This window comes from Anomaloglossus baeobatrachus, chromosome 3 (assembly GCF_048569485.1).
Source record: "Anomaloglossus baeobatrachus isolate aAnoBae1 chromosome 3, aAnoBae1.hap1, whole genome shotgun sequence".
Taxonomy (NCBI): Eukaryota; Metazoa; Chordata; class Amphibia; order Anura; family Aromobatidae; genus Anomaloglossus; species Anomaloglossus baeobatrachus.
The window spans coordinates 347,509,184-347,522,549 of NC_134355.1; the positions used below are offsets into that span (position 1 = coordinate 347,509,184).

At 42.2% G+C, this 13,366-nt stretch overlaps 1 protein-coding gene across 1 annotated transcript in view; it reads left to right on the forward strand.

Annotated features, from left to right (window-relative positions):
* FBXL4 (F-box and leucine rich repeat protein 4) overlaps positions 1 to 10,756 on the forward strand; it is an 88,020-nt gene extending 77,264 nt beyond the window's left edge. Inside the window, exon 8 of the mRNA XM_075338387.1 lies at positions 9,674 to 10,756. Coding sequence (XP_075194502.1) covers positions 9,674 to 9,837 — 164 coding nt within the window. The 3' untranslated portion in view covers positions 9,838 to 10,756. The remainder of the gene's footprint in view (positions 1 to 9,673) is intronic.
* Positions 10,757 to 13,366: the final 2,610 nt, after the last annotated feature.

Here is a 13,366-nt window from a genome sequence, read left to right on the forward strand (position 1 = left end):
CATACACACATAGCTCTGCTATATACATACACACATAGCTCTGCTACATACATACACACATAGCTCTGCTCTATACATACACACATAGCTCTGCTCTATACATACACACATAGCCCTGCTACATACATACACACATAGCTCTGCTATATACATACACACATAGCTCTGCTATATACATACACACATAGCTCTGCTACATACATACACACATAGCTCTGCTACATACATACACACATAGCTCTGCTCTATACATACACACATAGCTCTGCTATATACATACACACATAGCTCTGCTATATACATACACACATAGCTCTGCTCTATACATACACACATAGCTCTGCTATATACATACACACATAGCTCTGCTCTATACATACACACATAGCTCTGCTCTATACATACACACATAGCTCTGCTCTATACATACACACATAGCTCTGCTACATACACACATAGCTCTGCTACATACACACATAGCTCTGCTCTATACATACACACATAGCTCTGCTATATACATACACACATAGCTCTGCTCTATACATACACACATAGCTCTGCTCTATACATACACACATAGCTCTGCTCTATACATACACACATAGCCCTGCTACATACATACACACATAGCTCTGCTATATACATACACACATAGCCCTGCTACATACATACACACATAGCTCTGCTACATACACACATAGCTCTGCTCTATACATACACACATAGCTCTGCTATATACATACACACATAGCTCTGCTATATACATACACACATAGCTCTGCTACAGACAGACAGACAGACCGACAGACAGACACGCGCGGCTCCGGGGGCATAAATCGGGGGTGGGGAGGGCACATACCGCTCAGGTCATGGAGGAGAGGGGGCCCACACAGCGCCGGAGAGAAGAGCTGGGCTGGGGGTCGCTGGCTGGCACTGCAACTCCTTCATCTGTGGGACTGAGCAGGACGCCGGTCGGTAGCTCCGCCCACAGATGAAGTTCAAACCAGGAAGTCTGCGCGCCTTAAAGGGACGGCGCCGCAGATTCCTGCCGAGGACTGCGGTCCCCGGAACTCGGCCCGGGGGCCGCAGAACTAAGGAGAGTGGGCCCCGGCCAAGGTGCACCAGAACTGACGAGGCCGAGTGGGCCCCCCCGGCTCTCCAGGGCCCCGGCATTTGCCCAGGTATGCCGGGTGTTGACGCCGGCCCAGTGTGTGTGTGTGTGTGTGTGTGTGTATATGTATGTATATATATATACCCGTATTTTTCGCTTTATAAGACGCACCTGATTATAAGACGCACCCTCAAATTTGGTGAGGGAATAGAGAATTTTTTAATAAATGGGGTCCATCTTATAATGCCAGTGTCCGTCTAACAAATAATATAGGGTATATGTCCCTCATAGCCCCCTCATCCTAAAATTAGCCCCCTTAATCTGCATATGGCCACCTTATATTGAACACGTCCCCCAGTGATGCCACATTTCCCCTATGGCTGGCACACATCCTCTATGGCTGGCACACAGGCCCACTCTGGCTGGCACACAGGCCCACTGTGGCTGGCATACAGGCCCACTCTAGCAGGCAGACAGGCCCACTGTGGCAGGCAGACAGGCCCACTGTGGCAGGCAGACAGGCCCACTGTGGCAGGCAGACAGGCCCACTGTGGCAGGCAGACAGGCCCACTGTGGCAGGCAGACAGGCCCACTGTGGCAGGCAGACAGGCCCACTGTGGCAGGCAGACAGGCCCACTGTGGCAGGCAGACAGGCCCACTGGGGCAGGCAGACATCACCCTCTGTTACATATCGCCCCCATGTTGCTGCTTTTAGTAAAATAAACTTTCCTTACCTTCTGCAGCACTGTCTTGTCTTGTGTCTCCCTCCTCGGGGTTGAGCTCCTCCAGTGTCTCCTGCACTTCCTACTTCCTGGTTCTAGTGCAGGTCATGTGATCGGGACAGCAGAGAGATATCTCTGCGTGCCTAATCAGCAGACGCTGGAGGAGGTGAGTAAAGAGTTTATTATTTTACTATGGGCAGCAACACGGGAGGCTATAGCTAACACAGGGGGAGGGGGGATCCTGTGCGATCAAAGGTAAGCACAGGCAGATATAATATGTGCAGCTCCCCCAGCCCATCAGCGCGATGCAGTTTCAGCACCACGCTTCTGATGGACAGCGGCTGTGCATATTATATGAGCGGGAGCAGGAGATAAAACGCTGCCGCTCCCAGCTTTCCCTGCCCCAAGCAGCCCCCAGCACCGCTCCAGAGCTGCCCGTACCTCCACTGGACTGTGTGTGTGTATGTGTGTGTGTGTATGTATATGTATGTATATGTATGTATATATGTATATATGTATATATATATATATATATAATATATATATATATATATATATATACATATACCCCCCTCCCGTATATTCGGATTATAAGACGCACCCCCTACTTTCCCCCAAAATTTGGGGGAACAAAAGTGCGTCTTATAAAGCGAAAAATACGGTATATATATAATTTATATATATCTTATATAGAGCCAAGATATTCACACCACTTTACAGTTATCACTGTCCCCATTGGGGCTCACAATCTAATTTCCCTATCACTAGGTCTTTATATGTCCTCCTTGTGTTTCCGTGGGTTTCCTCCATGTACTCCGATATTACCTCCCTGAGCCAGTTGCATGCTGGGTCTTTTCTCCTTTATTATTACATTTATTTACATACTTAAGGATGCAGACAATTTTTGTTTTTGCACTTTCAATTCTTTTCTTCTCCCATTTCAAGTAGCTATAAAATTACCTCCTCAGCATGCTTCTCTAGGTCCTCAATATTACGATGATGCCAAACACGTATAGGTGTTTTGGGTTTTTTTCCCATTATTCTTGCGACTCAGCCCCTTAACTCAGGGACTTAGGAACGGGCTCAGAAGCAGAGACGACACCACTGAGGGCAGATGCCAGCTATATTATATAGCCGACATCTGCCCCTAACAGCAACAATCAGCTAGCCATCCGATTGCCGTGGTAACCTGTTAAATGCTGCTAAAAAGAAAGAAAAAAAATGTTAAGATATAAAAAATTGAATCACTGTTCTTTTCTCAAGATAACCATACATTTTTTTTAAAAAAACATACATATTTGATATCCACGTGCTCAAAAAAGTCCAGTGTATCTGAATAAAAAATTATTTAACCTGATTTGTAAAAACTGTAAAGAGAAAATTGAAGCATCAATTCGCGAAGCACCAATTGAACACAATTTGCGGGTCCACAAAATAATGCACTAAGGAACAATCAAAGCAACTTATCTAAGGAACAATCAAAGCAACTTATCTATTTCAGAAAATGAGCCCTCCATTGACTGAAAATATATATATATATATATATATATATATATATATATATATATATATATATATATATATATATATATATATATATATATATATATATATATATATATATATATATATATATAGTATATATGTTACAGGGTTTAGAAAATGGCAACTCAAACTACATTTTTACAAATCCAAAATTTATTTTTTTTCACGACTTAACTTAAAAAAATATATATATACAGCGGGTAAAATAAGTATTGAACACACCACCAATTTTCTAAGTACCGTATTTTTCGGACTATAAGACGCACCGGACAATAAGACGCACCCTGGTTTTAGAGAAGGAAAATAGGAAAATAAAATTTTAAGCAAAAAATGTGGTCATGACACACTTATGGGACGAGGATCTGCTGCTGACACACTATTATGGGGGTAATGTCCCCAAATTCTCTAGTAAGGTACCCCATCCTGGTAATGATTCTCCTGCCTTGTATATAATCCCCATCCTTATATTTATTTTTATATATATATATATATATATATATATATATATATATATATATATATATATATATATATATATATATATATATATATATATAAAAAATAAATGTGTGTGTGTGTGTGTGTGTGTGTGTGTGTGTGTGTCCCTCATCCTGCTATATGTGCCTCATCCTGCTATAGGTCCCCCATCATCCTGCTATATGTCCCCCATCATCCTGCTATATGTCCCCCATCATCCTGCTATATGTGCCCCATCATCCTGCTCACATGTGCCCCATCATCCTGCTCACATGTGCCCCATCATCCTGCTCACATGTGCCCCATCATCCTGCTCACATGTGCCCCATCATCCTGCTCACATGTGCCCCATCATCCTGCTCACATGTGCCCCATCATCCTGCTCACATGTGCCCCATCATCCTGCTCATATGTGCCCCATCATCCTACTCATACTTGCCCCATCATCCTGCTCACATGTGCCCCATCATCCTGCTCATATTTGCCCCATCATCCTGCTCATATTTGCCCCATCATCCTGCGGAACACACATAAAAAAAATAAAATAAACATTTATATTCACCTTTCCTCGCTCCACGCAGCGTCGCTCCTCCTCCGTCTGTGCCGGCAGCGCTGTGTGGAGCCGGCCACGCTCCCTGCTGCACCGCGATCTCCTTCTGTCTGTGCCGGCTATGCTGTGTGGACACGTGCGCACAGCGATGACGTCATCACTGTGAGCCCCGTTAGTCTCTACACAGCGCGGCCGGCAATCAGGAGGACATCGCGGTGCTGCGGGGAACGGTGAGTAATGTGCACTGATTCACTGCACCCCGCGCTGATGATGATGCGCGGAGAGCAGTGAATACAGCCGCACATGATCACTCCTGGCTGTAGTTGCCAGGGGTGATCACGGCTGGCTGTTTACTTCGCGCGCGTCCCCGCTCATCACCCCGCCCACCTGTCAGCGCTGAGAGATGGGCGGGAGGATGGGCGTGCATATGTAATGAGCGGGCCCACGTGGTCACAGCAGGCGCTGCTGCTGCCTGCTCGTGCCCCCGATGACCCGCTCCACCGCAGCACCCTCATTCCCCGCAGCCATGCCTTACATTCAGACCATTAGACGCACCCCCCACTTTCCCCCAACATTTGGGGGAAAAAATGTGCGTCTTATGGTCCGAAAAATACGGTAAATATATTTCTAAAAGTGTTTTTGACAAGTTTCTAACCAGGTGTCTGTTACAATCCATCCAATCCACACAGGCAAAGAAATCAAACCATAGATGTCTATAAATTTAGTGATGAGTAAGGGTATGCCCACATTAGCCTATGAATTAGAAGAGTGCAATGCGAGAAAATCTCGTATTGCACTCGGACCAATGTTATTCAATGTTGCAGGTCAGATCTGCAAATTTTCCCTCAGCTATAAACAGACTGAAAAGGAAAAAATTGCATGAGATGATTGTCAGTGTGTATCAGATCATGCATCCTATACAGGTCTATGGCTGCTTGTGAAACATCAGACTGCACTCTGTCATCAGTATAGTCTGATATACGCAGAGACAAACAATGGACAAGATGGAGAGACTAATCTTTCCTTTTTCCTCACCTCTGCTCCTATTCTCACATGCAAGAGAATCGGATCTCAGTAAATGACATTTGGCTCATGCTCACTGCAGAGTTTGAGCCGAGTGTCATTAGCTTATTGCATGTGATTCTCTCGCATCGGATGCCATATGCTCGTGTGACCCTGGCCTAATAATGAGAAATGACACAGGGAAAAAGTATTCAATACACTTGCTGAAATGTATTTAATACTTTGTCCAAAAACCTTTGTTGGTGACAACAGCTTCAAGACGCCTCCTTTATGGAGAAACTAGTCACTTGCATTGCTCAGGTATGATTTTGGGCCATTCTTCCACACAAACACTTCTCAAATCCTGTGTCCTGTGGGCTCTTTCTATGAACTCTGAGCTTAAGTTCCTTCCATAAATTTTCTGTTAGATTTAGGTCAGGTGGTTGGCAAGGCCATTCTAGCAGCTTTATTTTCTTTCTCTGAAACCAGTTGAGAGTTTCCTTGGCTGTATGTTTGGGATCATTATCTTGCTGAAATGTCCACTCCCATTTTATCTTCATCATCCTCGGAGACAAACTGTGAAAAGAGAGCGCAATAGGGTCTTACCCCAAAACATATAGTGTGAAATGCACGTAGGTTACTCACCAAGTGGAGTTGTGAAAGTCACAACTACTGTATAGGCATAGACAATAGGTCAGCGGCAGCAGTTACCCCTCAATGCTAGTAGAAATGGGTAGGGAACGGGTAATTTCAATACCGCGCCAACGACCACTCATGAAGATGATGAAATTAATGTAATTTTATTTCATGCTCAGGTCTGGTCCACGCGTTTTAGGAGGCTCTGCTCCCTTCCTCAGGACAATACAAGCACAAGAAACATCAAAATCACTTCATCATCCTGGTAGATGACCGCAGATTTTTATCAAGAATGTTTCCATATAACTGAAAGAGGGATGAATATACAAGTTTACCAGTGCCATATGCTGAAAAATAAGCCCACACCATAATGTTCCCACCCTCAAACTTCATTGTTGTATGTTGTTTTGGGGATGATATGCAGTGCTCTTTGGTCTCCTCTTGTCAGACTGTTATCTTTGTATTTCACAGGTTTGTCTAAATGTTTTTAAACAAACTTTATACGCGCTTGGACATGCTTTTTGTTCAGCAATGGAGTCTTGCGTGGTGAGCGTGCATACAAGCCATGGAGTTTGAGTGCATTACTTATTGTTTTCTTTGAAACAAGTATATTTGCTGATTTTAGGTCTTTCTGTAGCTTTCCTCAGGTAGTCCTTGAGTTTTGCACAACTCTTCTGATAATCGTTTCACTGCTTTGTCTGAAATCTTGTGGGAAGCATTTGGTTATGCCTTGTTTATGGTGAAATTATGTTCTTTGCACTTCCGGATTATGGCCACGGCAGTGCTCACTAGAGCCTTCAGTAGTTTATAAATTATTCTGTAACCAATGCCATCGGTATGTTTTGCATCAACAAGGTTGCAAAGCTCTTGAGGCAGCTCACTAGTTTTAGCCATCATGAGATGTTTTTTGTGTGGCACCTTTGTAATTAGACACCTTTTTATAGACCGCCAGTTGGAGCAGCTGATATTCTTTTTCTCAAGGTGGCAGAATTGCTTTCTAATTACTGATAGATTTTAGCTGGGATCATGACTTTCCATGGCTTTTTACAACGCTCTTTCTTCATGTGTTCAATACTTTTTCCTTGTGTCCTTTCTCATTATTACACATTACTAAATTCATGGACATCTATGGATTGATTTCTTTGCCTGTGTGCATTGGATGGTTTCTCACCGACATCTGGTGTGAAACTCGTGTCAATAGCACCTTTTAGAAATCTATTTAAGCTTATTTTTCACTAAGTGGCAGGATTGCTTTCTAATTTCTGATAGATTTCAACTGGTATAGTGACTTTCCATGGCTTTTTGCACCTCTCTCGCTTCATGTGTTCAATATTTTTTTCATTATCATTTCTCATCATTACACATAACTGAATTTATGGACATCTATGGTTTGATTTCTTTGCCTGTGTGGATTGGATGGGTTGTTACCGACATCTCTTGAGAAATTAATGTCAACAGCACATTTGGAAAAATGTTTACTTAAAAAACTGCTGAAGTGTTCAATACTTAATTCACCCACTGTATGCAAGTTTTGATATCATTGTAATCTTATTAACCTGGGCAATTCTATTTCCAAGTAATGTTTAATGCAGAATAATTTCCGAAACACAACCCCCAAAACATCTGCATTTTTTTTTTATCTATTTCACTTCACTTGACATTTTTCAGCAATTTTCCTCTACATCAAATTATGAAATTAAAGCTGTCTTTCAAAAGTACAACTAGTACAACAAAACAAGCCCTCACACGGCTTTGTCAGCGGGAATATAAAAAAGTACGGTACTTGTAAGGAGGGGAGAGAAAGGTTCCTTTGCCCTTCAATGGCTAAAAAAAATGTCAAATTTCTATAAAAAAAAAATAAATAAATGATAATAAAATGTTTTGTGCAGCCATTGTCCGATTACCCATAATTTATTTTTATTTTTCCATGAACGGAGTTATGGAAAGGCTTGCTTTTTGTGTGGCATGCTGTTCGATTTATTTCTTGAATTTTGAGTTAGTAATGATTTGATTCATTCTCATTGGGGTTTTTTTGTGGTGTTGCAGTGACCCAAAAGACCCAAAAAATGCATTTCTGACTTTGCTAAAAAAAATTCTCATCAACCAATTGGATTCATTTATTTTATGTCAAATGTATTATATATATATATATATATATAATATATATAATATATATATATTTCTTGATTTTTAATTGTAGATAATTGTGTATTATTATGTTGTTTTTAGGATATGTGCACACGTAAAGTGGCAAAAATGCGTGTTTTTGCCTCTTGTTTTTGGTACAGATTTTTCCTATTCATTAATATGGGTTAAATCAGCGAAAATGCTGAAAGAATTGCGATGCTGCAGATTCAAATCTGCAAGGCCAAAATACTCACCTTCTTCTTTGCACTTTAGCATTGAGGCTGCTTTCACACATCCGTTTTTTGCAGTGCGGCTCAATCCGTCTCAAAAACCTATGCAACGGATGCGGCGAAAAAAACTGAGTTTTTCAATGCGGCCCATCCGTTTTTTGACGGATGCGGCTTGATGCTGAGCATGCGCAGTGCAAAAAAACGCATCCGGCCACCGGATGCGTTTTTTGCCGCAGGATGCCGCATCCGGCGTCCATAGGCTTGCATTGTAAATTGCGCCGCATCGCGCCAGATCAGGCGCGATGCGGTTTTTTCGCCGCACAAAAAACGTGCCAGGCAACGTTCCATCTGGCCGCCGCATGGGCTAAATATACCGCATCCGGCAAAAACTGGACGCAACGCAAGGCCATGCGGCACAATACGGCGCTAATGCAAGTCTATGCAAAAAAAACTCAATTGGCGGCAAAAAAAACTGTTGCGTTTTTTCTGCAAAGCGCCGTATTGTGCCGCTCAGCAAAAACCGGATGTGTGAAAGCAGCATGATAGTCCTCCCCTAATCCAGAGGTTTGTGGTCACATGGCATATACCAATGTCGCAGTGTTCACTAGTATACACAGGATTTAGATTTTTCATAAGCAGAATATAAGGGATCTCAGTCACACCTAAGTGGTCATGCTATATCGACACATGGGACAGGTCTGGACCGTGTAGTGCATGCCTTTTAACATAGTCCTAGTCTTTAGAATATGTGGCAATAAAGTTTGATTAGGTCAAAATTGCTATATAGTGTGAATTTGTCCAATACAGTGTCATTGCCTGTAATTAACTTTAAGGAATCTGTCAGCAGGTTTTTACCACCTAATCTGAGAGCAGCATAATGTAGGGGCAGAGATCCTGATTCCAGTGATGTGCACTTACTGGGCTGCTTAGTGTAGATTTAATAAAATCCATGTTTTATGACCAGTAGGTTATATATCATTGGAAGACTACTGTGTGCGCTGCCAGGTAGTCCAGCATATTCATGAATTCTGAATAACTGCTAGATCTTCAGCAGAGAAAACATTGCTTTTATCCAAATGACAGCAAGCAGCTCATTAAGTGACATCGCTGGAGTCAGGGTCTCTGTCTCTACATTATGCTGTTCTCAGAGTTACGCTTCACAAAGGGTGCAGAGCACCATGAAGACAATTTAAAGCTCCAGTTTTGCACACATGTCCAACCTTAATTGTGTCCATAGATAACATTCCCCTGTATTTGTGTCTTTTTGCTCTAGGTACCAGACTGGTGAGCCCGCCATCTTTAAGAAAGCTGCTGGAGTGCTGTAAGGAGCTTGTCCTGCTGGATGTTTCCTTTTGTTCACAGATTGACAGCCGCATAGTTCAGGAACTTGTCTCCAGATTTCCAAATGTGTCCATCAAAAAGAGTTTTACTCAGTAAATACAGCCCTTCTATTTATTTCCTTCTACGTATTGAGATATACTTCCTTTTTTTAACCCTAGCTCTTCCAGCTGTCGTCTTGTATTTTATAGATTTGCTTGCTGAGCTACTTTACAATATGAATAGAAAACCGTTTTATGCTTAAAAAAGACAATTTTGTTCTTTAAGTGGCTTTTTTTAGATAAATTATTCTATTTTTGCCTTGTTTTTCAAATGCACCTTTATATTGAAAACCACTTATGTAAGGTCCCCAGGGCCGATATACTGATCTATACAGATCTACGTATTTAGTAAGCTTACTGTGTTTTATTTATTGCTCTGAAAACAGAGATCCTAAAAATATCCTTAAATGAAATGCTATGTGATGTGATAAATAGGTACTGAAAAATAAAGGTTAACTACAATGCTTAGAAACCTTTACATAAACCTTGAAACGCTAACTATTCTTTTTCTTCACCATGAACCTATGTCTGTACTATTCCGTATAATATGGGATGTTACTGTGTTTGGTTTATAAAAATTGGATAATTATAGAGTCTGACAGCAATTAAATCAATACCAGAAACCTTTTTTTTTTTTTTTCCCAATGCCAATAACGTGTGCTGTGTGTATCTGGTGCTGCTCCTTTGGATATGTAATGCTGCAGCCTATCACTGGCCTTGGCATCAACACAGTTAGTGGTATTTTCAGTGCCTGGCTGCAGCAATCACATGTCGGTCACAGCCAGGAGAGGACGTATAGGGCCATGGACCCTTCATAGCTTTAGAATTGGAGCTCTGAGAAAGGCCTCTTTCACATGTCCGTGTTTCCAGTACGTATGACGTCTGTTTTCACACCTACCGGATCATGGACACACGTAGACCCATTAAATTCAATTGGTTTGCGCACACGTCCGTGTTTTGACTTGGACCACTCACTGATGTGATTAAAGGGAACCTGTCACCTGAAATTTCGCTATTAAACTAAAAGAATCCCCTTCTGCAGCTCCTGGGCTGCATTCTAGAAAGGTTCATCTTGCTACTGGCCACCCTTTCAGACCTAAATAAACACTTTATAAAATCTTACCTTTTGGTATGCTAATGATGTTTTGTGGCCACGGGGCGGGCTGTATTGCATCCGTTATTCCCCCCTCCTGCCGCTGTTCGCCGATGACATTGTCATCACCAGCGTCATTCAAGTACCCGCCCATAATCTCGCGCCTGCGCAATACGATCACCGGAGCTCGCAATTTGAACTGTGCTCAGTCCCGCGATAGTGCCACTGGGCATGCGCCAGACTTCAGGAGCACTGAGTAACAGGAGAGCGGCGGCGTCATCTGTCAATCAACACTGGGGGACGGCGAACAGCGGCAGGAGGGGGGAATAACGGACGCAATACAGCCCGCCCTCGTGGCCATAAAACCACATTAGCATACCAAAAGGTAAGATTTTATAAAGTGTTTATTTAGGTCTGAAAGGGGGGCCAGTAGGAAGATGAACCTTTCTAGAATGCAGCCCAGGAGCTGCAGAAGGGGATTCTTTTAGTTTAATTGCGAAAATTCAGGTGACAGGTTCCCTTTAATGTGACACGTACCAGAGAAAACACAGGTGACATAAAAATAAAGAATTTTTATACTTCCCCGTCTCCAGCGAGGCTCTTGCTTCTGGGCCGCACATAAAGCTCATGAATATTCTCTGCACTCAGCATAGACCCGGAAGTAACAGCCGTGCTGGGGACAGGTAAGTTCACCAGCTGATGCTGTATGTGTGCTATCCAGATGTCACAGGGACAGCGCAGGATCAGTTCATGTAGAACACATACATGCACCTTCACCACGGACCGTGAAACACGTGTTTGTTTTACACGGCCTAAAGGGAATTATTTTTTTGGGGGGGGGTCATTGATAAATTATATACATTTTTGTCCAAGAAGCTTCTTTTGATATATACAGGCATTAAGGACTCTTTGTCATTGGTTTCTTTTACACTATATTTGATGACTTCCCCCACACCCCCTTGATTAAACTGCATGTTCAGGTTTTCTAATATTAATCATCATTTCTCAATACTAATTGAAACCTTTAATATACATGTAAATGGACCGTTCTTAGCCCGATAATGAGCGCCGCTCTGTGCTTTTCCTGGAACTGTTTACACAAGCCACCAAAGACTGGTGGGAACAGAGAATTTGTTACTACGATTGCTGTGTCACCATTCAGCCTCATATTGTTGGAAACACATTACCTGTTTACACGGGGTGATATGCCTGCAATAACTTTTTTTTTTTTATTTTTTTTTTTTTTGCCAACACAGACATCTACTTGACTCAAAAATGAGCATTTTGCTTTCAGGCATGTTTACAAAAAATCCCAGAGACAAAGTATCCATTTTTACCAGCACCAAGACACAATATTAATATACTGCAGGATTCAGCAGGCCCCCATGATCAAGGCGGAGGCGACACATGTGTGAAACAAACACACACCAATCAGTCATGGTATTAATATTGTGACCCGATGTTGGTAAATATGGTCCTTTTTTTCTTCTCAATAATTGGGGATGAGCATTTTTGTGGCCCACCTAAATGCACCTAAATGCACCTTTATGGACCACCTATTTCAAGGGTTTCTATTCTACATACTATTTGTAGGAAGTACTTTAAGCTGATTTACACTTGCATAATATATTAAAGAAAAAAAATCCAGATATATGTGAAGTATGTCTTACTTGTAGATTCTACTACTTTGGCTAAAATGTAGACCATTGAAACAAATTAGCATGATGTAGGGGCAGAGACCTTGATTCCAGTGATTTGTCACTTTCTGGAGTGGTTGCTGCAGTTTTGATAAAATCACTGTTTTAAATGCTGCAGATCTAGAAGTTGTCTGAATGCTAAGATTTGTATTACCCCACTCACACCATAGGCATAGGCAGAAAGCTGCCAATCACTTGTGGAGGCAAGGCTAAACAGCTCATGAATATGGAGGAACATGTGGCAGCAGGTTTACTAGTCCTCTACTGATTAAATCATTGTTTTATTACTAGGAGATTATCAAAACTCCAGCAAGAAGCCTAGTAAGTGGAATTATGGTTATGCATCGATTTAGATTAGGTGGCAGTCACAATATCTAAAAGGTCCTAAAGTTAACTTTTGTGGAAGGTCCTTCAGCTGGTGCAGCTTCCATTTCGATCCTGATCAAGAACTTCAAGATGTCCCCTATGCCGTCCAACCCAGCAGCATTCATACCTGTGTGCCCAAATTCTCTGCCTAACCAGCTCCATATAATACTATTCACTAATATGAATTTTTTTTAAAAAAAGTTATGAACCTTGCTATCCCTATGCTAATTAGGACCTTGACTAGTCAAAGGAGCATTAGTTCCACACACTATTTGGCCCTCTTTCTATGATATTAAGCCCCTGTGGGCACACGTGCATGGCTCATTTTGTCTGCGTCAGTGCGCCTTTGAAGCCAGGTGTACGGCTTCATTAGGAGCCCTGTGCATTACTGGATGTTCAGAAGCTTATCAACTTCCGGTCATGCGCAGTGC